The 18,460-nt window shown below is 43.1% G+C and overlaps 1 protein-coding gene and 1 non-coding gene across 2 annotated transcripts; both read right to left on the bottom strand.

The window, feature by feature from the left end:
* Positions 1–3,517: 3,517 nt before the first annotated feature.
* On the bottom strand, positions 3,518–3,590 carry TRNAK-UUU. Its single transcript has one exon. It is a non-coding gene; the product is annotated as a tRNA-Lys (tRNA).
* An 8,761-nt stretch (positions 3,591–12,351) lies between these two features.
* On the bottom strand, positions 12,352–16,513 carry LOC103665077 (zinc finger protein 883-like). Its single transcript, XM_008692996.2, is given in 3 exon segments — positions 12,352–13,350; positions 13,352–15,216; positions 16,214–16,513. Coding segments are annotated over 2 exon segments (1,998 nt in total). The 5' UTR covers positions 15,017–15,216; positions 16,214–16,513; the 3' UTR covers positions 12,352–13,017.
* Between the last annotated feature and the right edge of the window lie 1,947 nt (positions 16,514–18,460).

The following is an 18,460-nucleotide window of genomic DNA, read 5'->3' as shown; positions in this document are numbered from 1 at the left end:
GGGGGAGTGGGAGAGGAAGAGGCAGGCTCCCAGCAGAGGAGCCTGATGTGGGACTCGATCCCATAACGCCGGGATCATGCCCTGAGTCGAAGGCAGATGCTTAACAACTGAGCCACCTAAAATACCAGTCTTGACCTTTTTTAAAATACTGATTTTACGCTCATTCACTTCTGAGACACAAAGTGGATTGAAAAACACTGTCACCTATATAATGGTATTAGAAATGGCTTGTCCTTCGGGGGTCAGAGAGTGCAGTGGCAGACAGGAATCTTTTCCTGCTGGTGGGACCAGCAGTCAAAGAGTTAAGGGAAAGGTCGTGTTACACCAGCTTTTCCTTTTGGTATTACACAGTAAACATGTTAACTTCTCAGCGTCTATACTCTGTATGCCTCTCTGTGTGTTTATTCCTGCAGTGGGTGAAGGAATATTACACAGTCTGAAGAAGTCCTTTCTGATTCAGTTTTTTCCACCTATGTCCTACATCTGTGAGGTGATTTCTTTCCCCCTTCATCTGCTGAAGGATTCTTGCATCCAACCTATTGTTCTGATGGTTCCCTCTCCTTGGAGAACTCTTACCTCATATCTCTATAGGATTTACCGCCCCCCCCCACCTTCTTCAAGTCTTTGTTCAAATGGCAGGACCAATACATCCAAAGGCTTTGGATAGATGCCACCTGCCCTCCATTTTCTGTGAATAGCTCCAAGATATTTGTATATTAAGTTCCCCTTACATTTTTCCGCGGATGGGTAGTTCTCACCTTCCATTGCTGTGTGTGTAGTTCTGTCCTTCTCTGTCATTTTGTTGTGTGTGTAGAGTTGTGCAACCACCGCTGCAACCAAGATACAAACCATTGCAGTGCCACAAAAATCTCTCCCGCTCTCTCTCCCTATACTTACACCCACCCGCCACTCCCCACCATCCCTCACTCCTGGTCACCACCAATCTGCTTTTCATCTCTGTAATGTCATTTTGAGACTGACGTATGTGTGAGATCAAAAAGCACGTGACCTTCCCAGATTGGCTTTCTCCACCCAGCACAGCGCTCCTGGATCCATCTACATTGTTGCATGCATCAGTAGTTGTATTTTTACTGCCAAGCTGTACCCCGCGGAATAGATGTACCACAATTTGTTTGAGCAATCCCCACTGAGAAACCTGCTGGTTGTTTCCAGTTTGGGCTATTACAAATAAGGCTTCTCTGAAGAATAGTGCACGGTTTTTGTGTGGCCCTAAGTTTTCATTGTTCTGGAATAGATGCCTGGGAGTGGAATGGCTGCATTGTATAGTGAGTGTTACGTGTAGTTTCTTTAAGAAACTGCCAAACCGCTTTCCCGAGTGGCCGCACCATCTCCTATTCCCGTCAGCCGTGGGTGACAGACAGGTGTAGGGTCTCCGCGTCCTGGACGGCCATACGCAGTGTCGAACAAATAAAATCTGGTCTTTTAACTCTTCTAACAGATGTGCACTGATACCTCATCGTGGTCTTCATTCACATTTCCTACATGACTAGTGATACTGAACATCCTTTCATGTGCCGTTTGTATATCGTCTTTGGTGAAATGTCTCTTCACGTCTTTTGCCCGTTTCCTAATTGATTGTTGTTTTAATGTTGAGTTTTGAGAGTTCTTCGTATATGAGTCTCGTATGAGTCTTTTGCCAGATATGTGGCTTGCAACCATTTTCTCCCACCTGTAACTTACCTTTTTATCCTCTTAAGGGGGTCCTTTGCAGAGAAAAAGCTTTTAATTTTAATGAAATTCAGTTGGTCAAATTTGTCTTTTATGGGTGTGTTTTGGTGTCATGTCTAAAACTCTTCAAGCCTGAGGTCCTCCAAATTTTCTTATTTTTTTCCTAAAAGTTTTATTCTTTTATGTTTTACTTTAAATCTGTAATTTCCAGTTAAATTTTTAATACAGTGTGAGGTTTAGGTTGAGATTCGTGCTTTTTTTGCCTATGGATATCAAAGTTCTCCACCACCATTTTTTTTTGGAAAAGCCTAAGGCTTTCCTTCCTCTACTAAATTGCCTTGTACTTTTGTCAAGAGTAACTTATCTGTACTTGTATCTGGTGATTTATAGGTTCTCTGTACTGTTTCATTGACTTATATGTCTATCCCTTGGCCAATAATGTACAGTCTTTATTACTGTGGCTGCCAAATGTCTTGAAATAATAAGAGTGATTTCTTCCACTTTATTTCTCTTTTTCTCAAAATTTGTTTTAGTTATTCTAACTCATTTGCCTTTCCATATAAATTTTAGAAAAGTCATATTCATATCTACAAAAATAACTCACCTGGATTTTGATAGGAATTATGTTAAACCTGTCTCTAATTTTGAGAAGACTTGACATGTCCGAGTCTTCAATCAATGAACACAGAATATGTATTTATTTAGGTCTTTGATTTCTTTCATCAGCCTTTTGTAGTTTTGTATTTTTTTTTTAAAGATTTTATTTATTTATTCGACAGAGATAGAGACAGCCAGCGAGAGAGGGAACACAAGCAGGGGGAGTGGGAGAGGAAGAAGCAGGCTCACAGCAGAGGAGCCTGATGTGGGGCTCGATCCCATAACACCGGGATCAGGATCACGCCCTGAGCCGAAGGCAGACACTTAACCGCTGTGCCACCCAGGCGCCCCTGTAGTTTTGTATTTTTGAGCATGTACATGTTCTGACAGATTTGCATCTAAGTTATTTTTTTAAAGGATGTAAGTGATACTGTATTTTGGTTCTCATGCCCACATGCTTATTGCTAGTGTATACAAATACAATTGCCTTTTATATTTTGATCTTGTATTCTGTGACTTTGCTGGAGGTTTTTGTTTCAGGTTCCTTGGGATTTTCTATGTAAACCATCACAGCATCTTCAAAGGGAATGGGAAGTACTATCCTTAGGCAGAGAGGGAGGGGAAATGTGTATTTCTAGAGAAAAATACAATCCACTGGGCAGTCAACTGCACCATCAACTCACGATTGGCCAAAATTGCAGCAGTGAACGGCAAAGTGTCCCTGGGTTTCTGGGGAGAATGAGTATTTCACCTAAGACCTTACCGCAGTATCTGTCAGGTAACTCCGCACCATTTGTCTTAGAATTAGAATGTGACGTCACCAGGGCTTGGCAGAGAGCTCTCCCCATCTGCCAAGTAGCTCAGTTGTGAGTGTGAAGGACTGAGAATCTAAAGGTCCCGGGTTTTGACACAGTGAACACTTTACTCAATAAAGATCGTTTCCAGTTCCTTTTCTAAAACACCCTAGTCTAGAGGGATAGCTTTCTTCTACTCCTTGGACTGTAAGCCTTTTGTACTGTGCTCCTGGGGGAAATCTCTATTAAAAAGCACTAAAGTCATCTTCTGCTTGGTAGAGAATAGCAAATCTCAGCTAAGTTAAGGTTGAAGGTAACTGACTTTTTGGTGTTTTCTCACTGTAGACAGGTAAAAGTCGTCAAAGTGGAACCCAAATTCCCTTCTTTGAAAGACAAAAGTTAAGAACCTTCAGACCCAGGGTAAACAAGGACCACAGTGCCTGGACAGGGACTTGAACCCTGGACCCTCAGATTAAAAGTCTGATGCTCTGCCAACTGAGCTACCCAGGCTCTGGGAAAGCTGTCTTATCCATATGCATAAATAGGAGCAAGCTTAATAGAGTGGTGGATTCATTCCTGCCTTCAGGAGGGGCAACTGAGCAGGTGCTCAACCTCTTCAGTCAATTCACCTAGCACCTGTTTATGTTGTCTGTAGGTAGCTAGAGAAGGGATGTAAATGGCATCAAGAAAACAGTCCTTATTTGGGTACAGTTGTAGAAAGGGAAAATAAACACAAGAAACCAACAGATTGCTTCCAATAAATATTTAGGGAATGCTTAGTGAAATCTGTCAGCTCTTATTTACTGGGCACCAAAAAATAACCAAAAAGGATACAAAGAGGAACAAAGAAACAATAAAAATATAAATAAATAATTTAAAAAAACAGAAAAGAAACGTGAAAAGCAACCAATGGAGAACAATAGTAAGAATCTGCCAAATTTAGTGACATCTACCAATTTTTTTTTCCTTGGTGAAAGAAAAAAGCGAGTCATTAAAAAGGAAGGGAAATGTCTGGTGACTGTGAGTGGCCCTGTGTCGTACACTCCACTGATGTTCTTAACCCCTTAAAGAATTTTGACAACTTGGTATTCCCTCTTACAGTTTTTCACTGGACATGTAGCATTTTTCTTCATATGTTCAAACTCTTCTGAAGAGTATTGTGACTTGTATCAAAGGAATCTAAAAAGTTTAGTAATTTAATACTTCTCTATACCCCCAGAGAGATAGAGGAGGGAGGGAGACCGAGAGAGAGACCCTTCTTTAATCTTCTGTGGAAGATTTTACATTGATCCTTTATCTCCTTGAATTCGTTATTTCCATTCTGTGTCTCCCAAAGAATGTTATCCCAATTCCATCCCTTTGTATTTAGTCTTTCTTGATCTTCCTACCATATTTCCTGATACCAAATACAGTTATAAAAATTGAAATCTGATGTTATTACCTGTGACCCCAAATCTCTGTTCAAAATACTGCTTGTGGATTGGGTTATACTTGCATCTCCTTGAAGTGCAAAAGAATAGATAATTTGAAGACCCCCCTTTACTGGACGATGTAATGGGTGTGAATGTGGAATTTGTTACCCCTTGCTTACGGCCCCCCAATGAAATCCTGTAAGAGACCACCTCAACTGAAGGAGGCATCTCTCACTCAGGATTTCCAATTGTTCCCACCCTGGGAATCCGCAAGGAGAGAGCTTCTACAAATCCAGGACAATGTGCCACAGTCAGATGAGTCTTCGTTTACAGAAATGTCTTGATTTACCAGCAGAAGGGCGGGATTTTTCCGAGGACGGTGAGAACGTGGAACTCAGAGCTGTGCTTCCCTGGCTGACTGATTCTCCGAGGCGAATTTTCTATCGCCACATTTAACCAAATATGAAAGATCCAGAAGTAGATTTAGTTAAACTGCTTGGGTACAGTCCGGCAGGCGTTGCTATAGAACTCACCCAAGGATGGCTTCGACTTGCTGATCTCCGGACCGCACGGCCCGCGTCTCGCCGCTGCTGCGCTTGTGAGAGGCGCACCCTCGCCAACATTCAATTCCGGTATCACAGTTTTTCCATAACGAAAATGGTTTCGTTTCTTTCCCCGTCCTTTTTCCTTCGTCCTCCCTCGCTCACTCCTCCGTTTTCTCAGCCTCCTTAAACCCGGTCCCTTGAGAAGTAGGTGGTTCCAGCAGTCCTCCAAGTTCCTGCCTCCCCAGTGCGCCCCGGACGCAGCTCCCGAACCCGCTTCCCCGAAGCTTGTATGGCCCCCGGAGGAGCTGCAAGGGAGGCGGCGGGGCGCGACGCGGGGACCCCCGCGCTGGGGAGGAGCCGGGGGCCGGGTCGTCAGCACTGTGGCCTCCGGGCGGGAACGTCGCCACCAGCTCCAGTCGAAAATCGCCAGGACGCTTTTCTTTTGCCTGCAAGGCAGCCAGACTTCGAGAATTCCGTCTCTGATTGAATAAGTTTGGATCCGTTTTGACAAGGACCAGGAGTTCCTGTGTTTGAACGGAGATTTCTGTTTTCTGGCCTTTTCTGCGGGCACAGGCTCTTGGAAAGTGTGTCCACCGGGGCTGCGGCTGCGGCGGCCTGTGCGCGCGGGGGCCGGGAATTACACGGCGTGTGCCCGTGAGAACTTCACTCCGCACACACGGTACTGGAGGCCATAAAAATACTGCCCACAAATGCGGACTTTAAGTCTCTCCACGGCAACTTCCCCAGTCCTCCGACCGGAGAGCGTGCCAGAGGCTGGAGCGCACAGGAGCAGCGAGATTCCTGTTGCCTCAAGTCCTCTCTGCTTTCCCACTTCGCAGGGGCGGCTGCCCTCGAATTCCTGCCCCGTTTCCCATTGGCCAGTTCCTGGTCGTTCTTTGGATCTCGGTTCGGGCATTACCCATTACCTCCTGCTGCAAGCTTTTGCTGACTCCCCGAGGCTGCGTTTTGCAGCTCATGGAATATACCCAGGATTCCTGAGGTTGTTTCCATTTTATTAATAGCACTTATTACATGTTGTATTATTACTGTCTTGTATGTTCCTTCCCTAAACATTAGCACGCGCAGGGCTCAGTCCTTAAATACCATGTGTATGCAGATGTCTCTTTCCGCCTCGGACTGTTCCTTCAAACTCCGCACTCACTTATGCAACTGCTTTCTCCACGGGTATTTCATACCTAACACGGTCCAAAACTGAGCTCCTGGTCTCCCCCCAACCCGGCTGCTCACCAATCTTCCCATCCCAACAAGCAGCTGCCCCAGTTGTGGGTGCTCTTTGGCTCAGATCCTACATCCCATCTCTCAGCTCCCCTCCAGACCTTTTCTTATTCCTCCTGTTGCTATCGCGCTAGAAATCTACCTCTTGCCTAGATTTTTGCAATAAACTCTTCACTGGTCTCCCTGTTTCTATTTCTCTTTGCCCCCTTCCTGTCTATTCTTAACACAGAATTAGTGCAAAACTCTCCAAGGGCTCCCCTCTGATTCCAGAATGAACGCTGAAGGGCTTCTAGTTACCGGTGCAGCCACCCCTGCTCACTCCTCCCCCTCACCTCCTCACTCTTCCCCAGCCACACAACCCCCTGCTCATCCTCAGACAGTCAGACAGGAGTCAGGCCTGCCCCAGCCTCAGGCCTTTGCACTCCTTGTGTGCTCTGCCTGGGAACTCTTTTTCCCCCCAAACTATGTGCCTAACTCAATTCCTCCTGTCCTTTAGGGTTTTGCTCAAATATCACCTTTTCAGGGAAAGCACACCTGCTCAACATATTTAAAATTTCAAAACACTTTTTAAGGAGTCATCCCTGTTATCTTCCTGCTTTAATTTTTTAGTAGTACTTATATCATATATTTTTTCACTTGCCTGAATTTCCCATTAGGACGCAAATTCCATGACTAACCGTTTGCTGAGTAAAGGTTGAATGAATGGCCTGCCACCTACACAGGAAACACTCAGTAAATGAGTCTTCTGCGGGAGAATGTGCAAGCAAATTTCAAGAGTTTAACCCAGAATGGGGACAGGAATGGGCTTTTCATGGGTGAAGAGTTCCAGGTTCTGTTTCCACGGCTCCTGGTGGTGTGGATAAGCCTGAGCCATAACCGCGGGTCTTCTGCTGAATCTTGTGGTCTATCCTGTTAGCCAGCAGCCCGTCCGGGAGTTAGAGCTTGACGGGGACTGACCACCTGCGACTCAAGTCCCATCTGCAGAGCTGCCGGCCTTCGTCTCTGCCATCATTAGCTCTTCCCCTTCCCAAACCTTGAGGCCGCCCAGGAATAAACCCTGGCTCCTGAGCTCCTGGTGCCCAAGGATGAGGCTATAATGCAGGAGGCTCCAGGGCGTGGGAAACTGTTCCAAAGAAGACACACGTTCCTATAAGGCTCCTGAATTCTGCTTTGAGAGATTTTACTCATTTGGTTGTTTAGTATTTTGAAATAGTAATGGACTCACAGAGTTCAAACAATCATACAGTGATGTTTGCCTTGTCACCTACTGCCTACCTGGTTCCTACTTTGTCCTCCATCCTCCATGGGTTCTATTGTTCTTCATTTCTTACCTGTCCTTCTGGAATGTATCCACTTTCAGGTAAGTGTATTCATTTGTTCTGGGCCTTGCTTTGGATACTTCACAATATAAGTTGGAAATCTTTACATGTTGATACAAAGGAAGCTTCCTTGTCTCTCTTTGTTCTGTTTTATATTTTTATTGTGAAATATAACACACAGAGAGGTAAATAAAATCTGTATCTGCACTTTAACAAATAGTTACAAAGCGAACATCTAACCGTCACTTGGGACTGTGATCAGGGCGTTGCTGGCACTCAGGAAGCTGCGTGTCCCTTCCCTGTAAGCCTCTGTCCTTCCGTGTTCTCCTAATGCCCCCAGAAAAACTCAGCCCTGACTTTTACAGTAACCGTGTATTTACATTCTTAACACACTTCACCATGTACACATATATCCCTAAACGATATAACCTAATTTTGTCTGGTTTTGCAACTTTCATAAGTATCATCATACTAAATGCTTCCTTTGTGTCTTCCTTTGACAAAATTATGTTTGCAAGGTTCATCCATATTGTTTTCTGTAGATCGGATCTGTTGTCAACTGCTGACTAGTATTCACACTGTTCATGCCAGTTAGTGCAAATGTTCACTCCACTTGCTTCCAATTGTTGGCTTTACAGACAAAGCTATTGTGACAATTCTCCTACAGATCTCCTTCTGTACATGTGCACATATTTCTCTTGGTAGAGACCTAGGAGAATAGGGTATGTGCACCTTCAACTTACGAAAGTCCAACTGTTTTCCACACTATTTGTATCAGTTCAGAGCTTTAATAGTAGTGATGAAAGTTATTACTTTACATCCTTGCCAATAATTAGTATTTGTCTTTTTAATTTTAGCAATGTTGGTGGGAGATCAGTAGCACCTAATTACAGGATTAATTTGCATTTTCCTAATTTCTAATAAGGTTGATTGCTGTAGTTGTTTTAAAGTATGTCCACAGGGGCGCCTCAGTGGCTCAGTCAGTTGAGCGTCTGACTCTTGGATTTGACTCAGTTAATGATTTCATGGGTCATGAGTTCAAGCCCAGTGACAGGCTCCCCACTCAGCACGGAGTCTTCTGGAAGATTCTCTCTCTCTGCCCCTCCTGCAACTTGCACGTAGGCACTTGCACTCTCTCTCTCAAATAAATAAATAAATCCTTAAAAAAATAATAAAGTAGGTCCACACACTCTGTGGCACTCCTGTCATCAGAAGGTGGTCCAAATACACTCTCCTTGCGGGGGCCATACTGACTAGCTTCTAACAAACAGAGCGAAACAGAAGAGACACTGGTGACATCTCAGGCTAAACATTTCCGCCAGGCTCCCATTCTCTCTCATAGATGTCATAGTCATAGAAGTTGTTTCTTTATTCTCTATTTTCGTGCTAGCCCTGTGTCAGTTATTTATGTTGCAAATATCTTCTCCCATTTTGTGACTTAGATTCATTCTTCCATAGTGCTTTCTGAGGGACAAGTTCTTCATTTCACTTATTCTTAATCTGTAAATTTAATCTCATTAAATTTATCCATTATTCCTGTTTAGTGCTGCTGTGTCTTATTCCTTACTACTGTCCAAAAGTCTGCAGTCTATTTATTTATATTCTATTCTAAATGCTTTATACTTTTGCCTTTTACATTTCAGCATTAATGTACCTGGAATTCGTTTTTATGTATGGTGTTTTTTTTTTCATATACTTATCTAATTACACCAGCACAATTTATTGACAAATTCTGCCTTTCCATACTCTTCTGTCTGCCATTTATTAAATACAAAATGTGCTCCTTTTTTGTTCCATTGGTCCATCTGTCTGTTCTTGCACAAATACCACACTGTCTGAAGGAGAGCCCTGGGGACCCGGCCTTAGTGCCGCAGGGTTTGGCTGTGTCTCTGCACTAGCCAGGCAGGGGGAGCGTGCAAAAATGGTGCTTGCCTTCACCTCCACCTCTGAAGAAAGTCCCGCTGCTTCCCGCCCCTCCAGGAGACACTTTAAGATTAGCAAATGAATCTCCTTTACAGAGAATCCAGCCAACTCTGGGAGGAGTGAGTCAGCCTGGGAGCCCTTCAAAAGGAGTAGCTCAGACTCCACAGCCCCTGGGGGCCCCTGGACATAGGCCCCCTTAGCTTCCAAAGCCAGACATTTGGGGGCCTCCATGCTCTAGTGCGGGTCCTGAGGTGGGACACAAACACCTCGCTCCTCGGAGAAACTCCAGGCTGAGATTCCTCCTGTGTGTGTCTGCTCCCCAGGGGCGGGGTTTTTGGTGAGACTGCGTCTCTGCCTCTCCTACCCATCTGCGATGGCCTTGTTATCCCCTGTTGTGGAAGGAGTCGTTCACTTAAGTATCAGTTCTTTTTCCGTGGGTATCATTACTTTGGCTTCTAGGTAAAGTGGACTGAAACAAACATTCCAATTCCTCGGACAGATCTGAGTGGGGAGCTCATGAACACCCAACAGCAACAAACTTCACCTGGCTTGAAACCAGATTCACATTTCCTTTGTAATGTGTTTGCTTTGGGGGTGTCTATACTTGACTTCATGCTCAGATCTGGACACATCACTTGGAAAGAAAGGCCTAGTCCAAGTTAATGAATTAAGAAATAAGCTCAATTCCCCATTTTGGATGGGGGGCAATCTCGTACATGCTGACCATGGCCTGCACCTTCTGAGAGTGTACCTGGCCTACACTTCCAGCTACTTCCCGTTATGGAGATACCCCACTGGGACATCTAACCTGCCAGCCAAACTTCCAGACTGAATTCATGGCCCATGAGCTTATGAAACCAGGTCCTTCTCTATTGCAATTTAACTAATGAGGGACACAATCACCCTAAGATCCCTGCTGGCTGTTTATTACCATTTGCCCCTTTCAAACTACGTATGACTTTGCTCCTTCTCTGTCTCCAGTACTTGAGGTTGTACGACCCACTTATGGTCAATGGGATAGGAGTAAAATAATGCACAAAACTCCCAGGTCACACCCCTACTGGGAAAGAGATGTCTTTTCATTTCTGCTGGCTTGAAAAGGGGTAAGATGTCTGGATGTCAGACAGAAACACGCATCGAGGATGGTGGAGTGACCTGACTGAGAGCCTGTGTTCCTGACATCTTGGCATTCCCATCCCCAGGGAACCCTGGGTTGCTTATGTGCACAGTCTGGATAGCCACTGATCTGGGCCTAAGAGATACCCATAATCCTAACGGAAGCAACCTCTGTGAATACAGAGTCAAACCTGGTCACTAACGGGCTGATAAAGAAAGTCAACTGTGTGTAACAACCTCAGTATTTTAAAACTCTCAGGTAAAGAGAAAATGGAAGCAGTGATCTAACATTTATAAAAACTAACGGACTTTTATTGTAAATGGAGACAGGAAATTGGTATTTAGCAAAGACCAAAGTGAGTCACTGATTCAATAAGTTAGCAGTTGTCTCCAAAGCAAACTACGGAAGAAAATGCCAGAATAAGCGTGTGTGAAAGTCCGGTATTGTTAACTGAACGCCAGTGGCAAGTTGCTGGAGAAAATTGAGCATGTCAAGTTAAAAAAAATCCCAGGATAGTGGTGTTAAGTATAGACACTGGAAATTATTGTGGAGAACCATATCCTATTTGAAAGTAGCCATATGACGAATAAAAAAAGGACTGTGGTACAGTATCATCTTTGATTTTAATATAATCACTATACATTTTCATTTGTTTTAATTAGTTTTAAATATATATATTTTAAAAAGTGTAGTTGTATATTCTTGGGTGGAAAAAAACAGAGAGTTCGAAGAGTCATCTTGCAAATGAGATAAAGCACATGTGTTCATCGCGGTCTCGTTACCACAGCATGTTTCCTCAGTCAGTGAAGATTTACTGAGCATCTACTGTATTTCTACTTCCACTTAGCTTCAGTGAAGTTATAAAACTCTAAGGTATGGAACCTACGTTTAAGGGGATTATTGAACATCAAGGAACCACTAAGTACTAAACCACTAAAGTCCATGTGAATAAATGCTACAGAAATTGGAAGAAAAAAAGAGCTGAGTGCTGAAAGCAGCTGATGAAGGTGAATCATCATCATCATCCAAGACCATGTCTGCGCTCGACCATAAGATGAAGTTTGAGAGGCAGGAATCAGGAAGGTAAATAAGGAGGGTACTCAGATTGCTCTCAGCACATGGTCAAAGTGTCGGGAAGTAGGAAAGTGGGACTGCCTGGCTGAAATGTTCCTCAAAGGGAGAGTGATTGCTGTATGGGGAAACAGGCTGAGAAAGCAACAACAAAAAAGTCATTAAGTAGCCGCTCTTTTACAGTCTCTTACACTTGTGCTCATAGTTTTTAAATCCACTGCATAATTTGCTAAAGTAGGCTCCTGTTCCAAAAGCATTAAATTTGTTGTTATCAAATGCTTTTAAAAAATAGTTTCTCTGGGGATGCCTGGGTAGTGCGGTCGTTAGGTGTCTGCCTTCGGCTCAGGGCGTGATCCTGGTGTTCTGGGATCGAGTCCCACATCGGGCTCCTCTGCTGGGAGCCTGCTTCTTCCTCTCCCACTCCCCCTGCTTGTGTTCCCTCTCTCACTGGCTGTCTATCTCTGTCAAATAAATAAATAAAAAATCTTAAAAAAATAGTTTCTCTGATTATAAAACAATGCATAGGCATTACAGAAAATTTGAAAAAGATTAACTGGTCAACTTATAATCACAGGCTTCTGAGATAAATCTTCATATTTTCAGGCCATTTTCTCTGTTATCACAGGACAAAGACAAGAGACCAACAGACTTTTCTGGATGTATAAGATCTCAAAATTTATTCTCATTCACATGGTCTTTACATAGTTAAGGTATAGAAACAACAAATGCATTTTCCAATTCCACCTTTTCTTGGTAACCTGCTCAAGACTTTAGAACTGTTGTCTAGTTCCTTTTCACCCAGGACATGATAGCAACCTATTCAACTTAATAGAGAAAATTTATATTACAACATTAAATTTGGGTGGATTCTAGGTAACCCAGCCTTTACCAACAAATTGATTCATTCTTTTTGAGGTTTTATCAAACACCATATTCTTAACCAAGACCCCAACCTTCCTACTGCAATAATTAGCATAATTTGTACTACTTTATCTCTAATCTCCTCGAATACTTCTGGTATTTTAATTTTGGAGGACAAATACACAGGTAATAAATAGCATGTAGCCCATATTTTTATTGAATTCCCGATGCCTACTACATCCTCACACTGTAAATCAGACTGTTGTAGAATAAATGAGTCACAATTTGAGTCACATCTATAAAAACCTGCATTGGTAATAAATAAAATAAAGGTGGATCTTAAAGGTCAATTAATCGGGTCTTCCATTTTTCAGGTGAGTAAATTAAGGCATGAAGAGGTAAAGTGACTTACCCCAAAGTAAGTAATAGTCCTAGTTGGCAACAGAGCCAAGATTAGAACCCGGGACCTCTAAAACCCAGACACGTGCTCTTCCCACTAGACCATGTGGCCACTCTAGTTAACGATCCTCCTTCTGTTTCCCTGGGAAGGGTCTCCACAGTAACCAGACTCTCAATGCATTCAGAGGATTTCTCTCCAGTGGGAGATTTTTCATGTCGAATAGATAAGTTTTGTCCAAAGGCTGTCCTACACTCAGTATGTATATTTGCTTTCTCTCCACTATGAACATTCTGGTGTTTTGTAAGATATGCGCTCTGGCTGAAGGCTTTTCCACTTTCATTATATTTGTAGAGTTTCTCTTCAGTATGAGTTTTCTGATGTTTTTTTCAGGTCTGTCCTCTGGATGAAGGCTCTGCCACATTTACTGCACTCATAAGGTTTCTCTCCAGTATGAATGATTTGATGTTGAATAAGGCCTGGGCAGTAACTAAAGACTTTTCCACATTCACTGCATTTATAGGATTTTTCACTAGAATGAGTTTTCTGGTGATTTGTAAGGTTTGTACTCTGACTGAAGGCTTTTCCACATACATTACATTTATAGGGCTTCTCTCCAGTGTGAGTTCTCTGGTGTTGAATAAGTGCTGACCTATTGCTAAAGGCTTTTCTGCAGTCCTTGCATTTATACGGCTTCTCTCCAGTATGAATTCTCTTATGTTGAATAAGAGCTGAATAGAAACTAAAAGCTTTCCCACAATCATTACATTCATAGGGCTTCTCTCCAGTGTGAGTTCTCTGATGCTGAATGTGCCCCGAGCGATCGCTGAAAGCTTTCCCACATTCGTTACATTTGTAGGGTTTTTCTCCGGTATGAACTCTCATGTGTTGTGTAAGGAATGAACTCTGGGTGAAAGTTTTCTCACATTGGTTACATTTATATGGTTTATCACCTGTATGACTTCTCTGATGTTGAGCAAGGTATGTACTTCCGCTAAAGGTTTTTCCATGTTCCTTACATTCATAGGGCTTCTCTCCAGTATGAGTTCTTTGATGTCAAACAAGAGCTGAGTAGTTACCAAAGGCTTTCCCACACCCGCTACACTCATAGGGCTTCTCTCCAGTGTGAATTCTTTGATGCTGAATAAGGGCTGAGCAATCGCTAAAAGCATTCCTGCATACACTGCATCCGTATGGTTTCTCTCCAGTATGCGTTCTCCGATGTTGAATGAGGTCTGAGCAGTAACTGAAAGCTCTCCCACAGTCATTACATTCATAAGGTTTCTCCCCAGTGTGGACAATATGATGTCGAATAAGAGCTGAGTGATCACTGAAAGCCTTCCCACAGTCATTACATTCATAGGGCTTCTCTCCTGTATGAATTCTCTGATGTTGAGTAAGGTATGCACTCTGACTGAAGGTTTTACCACATTCATTGCATTCATAAGGCTTCTCTCCAGTATGAATTCTCTGATGTAGGGTAAGATGGGTGCTCTGGCTAAAAGCCTTTCCACATTCCAGACACTTATAGGGCTTCTCACCAGTGTGAATTCTTTGATGCTGAGTAAGATATGTGCTACGACTGAACGTCTTGCCACATTCAGTACATTCATATGGTCTCTCCCCACTATGGATTCTCTGATGTTGAATAAGGACTGAGCAATAACTGAAGACCTTCCCACATTCATTGCATTTGTAGGGCCTTTCTCCTGTATGAGTCTTCTGATGGTTTGTTAGGTGGAAACTCTGGTTAAATCCCTTTCCACATACAGTGCATTTATAGGGTCGCTCTCCAGTATGAGTTCTCTTATGTTGCACAAGAGTAGCATGGTCTCTGAAGGTTTTCCCACACCCACTACACTTACAAGGTTTCTTTCCATCACACTTCCATTGTATAATTAAGTCTGAGTTTTGTTTTAAGATTTTTCCGTGTGTACCATGTTCATGAAAACACTCTTCTATAGGATCACTCTGCTCTGAAACTATTGATTGTATAATGAAAACTTTTCCAAATTCACTAGATTCTGTATCTCCTTCTTTGGCAGGAATTTCCATACAGGTGACTTTATCTTGTCCCAGATACTTCTCCTGGTTTAGGTGCTGATACTTAAACTGTTCTCTAGATTTCCAGGTATCACCCAGTACAGATTTTCTCTTTTTAAGTTCTTCTGTGTTTATTCCTTGGGATGTACCTTCTTTGAAAATGTCCTGATGCTCTACTGTTGATTTCTTGGCTTTAGGTCCATACTTGCCATCTATAAGACATAAAAACACAAATCTATTATATGTCCAATGCTGGAAGAAAAGAAGCTGCTCTGTGAGGAATGGGGTAATGAAACTGTAAATACTGAGAACACACAACACTGGGGATATAAATGTAACCTTGTAATCTAGGGAGGGGTTAGCTGGAAATGCTAGTGGTGTGACTTAAAACAAAGTAATCAAAGAGAATGGAACAAACACTGTCAGGTGAGAAGGTGATTTGGGAAAAGACTAAATTGTAGAGATTAGAAAAGAGAAAAATCATGAAGATGAGTGGGGATTAAGAAAAGAAAGCTGTTATTAAAGAGAAATGGTTTTCATGGAGTCTTCTGTGAGAAAACTACTTAATCAACATTTAAACTATTATCCTAAAGCCCATTAAGAGCTCTTTAAGAAACCTTTTCTGGGGCGCCTGGGTGGCTCAGTCACTTAAGTGTCTGTCTTCAGCTTAGGTCATGATCTTGGGGTCCTGGGATTGAGCCCCTCATCAGGCTCCCCACTCACTGGGGAGTCTGCTTCTCTCTCCTTCTGCCCCTCCCCACTGCTTGTACTCTCTCTTACTCAAATAAATAAATAAAATCTTTTTAAAAAAATAAAATAAAAAATAAATAACCTTTTCTTTTGGGGCACCTGACTGCCTCAGTCAGTGGAATGTGTGGCTCTTGATCTTGGGGCTCGATCCCATGACCCACAAGATCACAACCTGAACTGAAATCAAGAGTCCAACGTTCAACTGACTGAGCTACTCAGGTGCCCTGACAGCAGTTTTTGAATATTAGTCCAGCCACTTTTTTTTTTTTTTTTTTTTGCAACTAAACCCTGGATATTATTTAAAGAAAAAGGTGAGATAAAGCCACTACCCTAATATTTGGAACAGTAAATGTTTGATAGTATCTACTTTTCAAATAATTACAGGCATAAAAGCTAAGGGGGATATTCAACCTATAAACAAAACAACCACTGAAGAGACAATTTTTCACAGATACTCACTATTAAGGGGCACAGACAGAAACGATGAAGGGAATCTGTGGAGTAGTCAGAAAATGAGGCGAATCAGAGCTACATCCTGTCGTGCACAGCCTGAAAAGATGGTTTCATAAAGGACAGTGAACTTGATCGATTTTATCTGAGAAGATAGAAGGGGGTTAAGGAAAGGCCATCAGATTCTTCTGGAAGGAAAGGAGTAATGTCCTTTCTAAGTATATTTACAATACAGTAGTGAGAGACAAACACAATTTATAGAGTATACAGATAAGACAGGGATGCTGGGGGCGCCTGGGTAGGGCAGTCGTTAGGCGGCTGCCTTCGGCTCAGGGCATGATCCTGGCGTTCCAGGATCGAGTCCCACATCCGGCTCCTCCGCTGGGAGCCTGCTTCTTCCTCTCCCACTCCCCCTGCTTGTGTTCCCTCTCTCGCTGGCTGTCTCTCTCTGTCAAAATAAATAAATAAAATCTTAAAAAAAAAAAAAAGACAGGGATGCTGGATTTACAAACTGGGAATTTAAAGCTACCATGATTAATGTGGTAAGTGCTCTAATGGATAAAGCAGACAGCATTCAAGAACATGGACAACGTAAGAGGAACCCCCCCACCCAAAAAAAAGCTAGAGAATTTAAGATTATTTGAGAGAGTGAGAGAGCGTGTGCGCGCCCGTGCGCGTGCAAGTAGGGGGAGGGGCAAAGGGAGGAGGAGAGAGAGAATCTCAAGCAGACTTGGCACTGAGCAGGGAGTTGAACGGAGGCTCCATCACAAGACCCTGAGATCATGACCTGAGTTGAAATTAAGAGTTGGACACACAACCAAATGAGCCACCCAGGCACCCGACATGCTAGAGATTTTTTAAAAACTGTAACAGCAGTGAAGAATGCCTCTGATGAACTCATTAGTGGGCTGCACACATCTGACGAAAGACTCTCCAAGAGGATGTATCAATAGAACTTTCAAAAACTGAAAAGCAAAGAGCACAAAGACTGAAAAGGGGAAAAAAAAAAAAAAAGAACAGACACTTGTGAACCTTGTCCTATGTATCTCTTCCTGTCACCTTCCCCATATCCTTGGTAATATACTAAGCTGGCCAACATATGTGTTTCCCTGGGTTCTGTGAGCTGTTCTAGCAAGTGATGGAACCCAAGGAGGGAGGTCATGGGACCCTCCAGTTTGTAGCCAAGTCAGACCGAAGTCGTGGGCAGTCTGGGGACCAACTACTTGCGATGGGCATCTGAAGTGGGGGCCGTCTTGTGGAGACTGAACTCTTACCTTGTAGAGTCTTTGCTAACTCTGATTAGTGTCAAAACTGAAGTGAATTTTAAGACGCTTAGTTGGTGTCACAGAGAATTGCTTGGTGTGGGGGCGGAAATCCCCCATCTTTGGTGTCAGAAGTGTCATGTGTGGTGGTCGTGTGAAAATACGGGAGAAAGCCAGGAGTGTGTTTGTTCAAGATAGACCTACAACATATGTGTCTTTACTGTCCAAATAGACTGCAATTACCCGTTTGTATCACAGAAAAAAATCTTTTCCTGGGCTGTAACACTCTTTACAAACAGGACTGATTGAGCCAGTACTTATATTTAAACTTGATCATTTTTATGAAGAAAAGGCACACTTGACAATTAGAATAATGCCTACTGGTTATCTTTGTCCTTCCAAGCATCTTTAGGCTATTTCTGTTCTGAGTAAATGACTGCACTAAAAAACTTCTATTCTTTCAACATCTATTCATTGAACACTGTGCTAAATACTGACAATATGGTGCTGAGCAAAAACCCCTGAGAGCACCTGATCTCACAGAGCTGAGTGTCCAGTAGATAAACAACAGGCACACAAATATGTACATAATTGTAGTTGTGACAAGTGTCACAAAGAAGAGTCACAGGATGCTATGAGAGTCTTTAATAAGGCCATCTGACCTGGCCAGGGTTTCAGGAGAGCTTATTTGAAGAGACAATGCTGGACTAATTTCTGAAGGATGTGTGGGAGTCACCTTGGCAACAAAACAGAGGAAACGGAAGTGTGAGGAGAGGTGGGGGGGGTGAGAAACAGAAGGAGGCCAGTGTGGACAGAGCACACAGGCTGTTGGTACTGAGGGCGGGGAGAAGTGACACCACAGGACAGACAGGCCAGCTATGGGGGGCTCACAGGCCATGCAGAAGCATTCAGTCTTCAACCTGAAAGCAAGAAGCAGCCATTTCAGAGGAGACAGAAGATGACAAAGCCACATCTGAGTGTTAAAAGGATCTCT

This window comes from Ursus maritimus, unplaced genomic scaffold (genome assembly GCF_017311325.1).
Source record: "Ursus maritimus isolate PB19 unplaced genomic scaffold, ASM1731132v1 scaffold_30, whole genome shotgun sequence".
NCBI lineage: Eukaryota > Metazoa > Chordata > Mammalia > Carnivora > Ursidae > Ursus > Ursus maritimus.
Note: the sequence above shows the minus strand (reverse complement) of the source record. Positions and strands in the feature narration are given on the sequence as shown.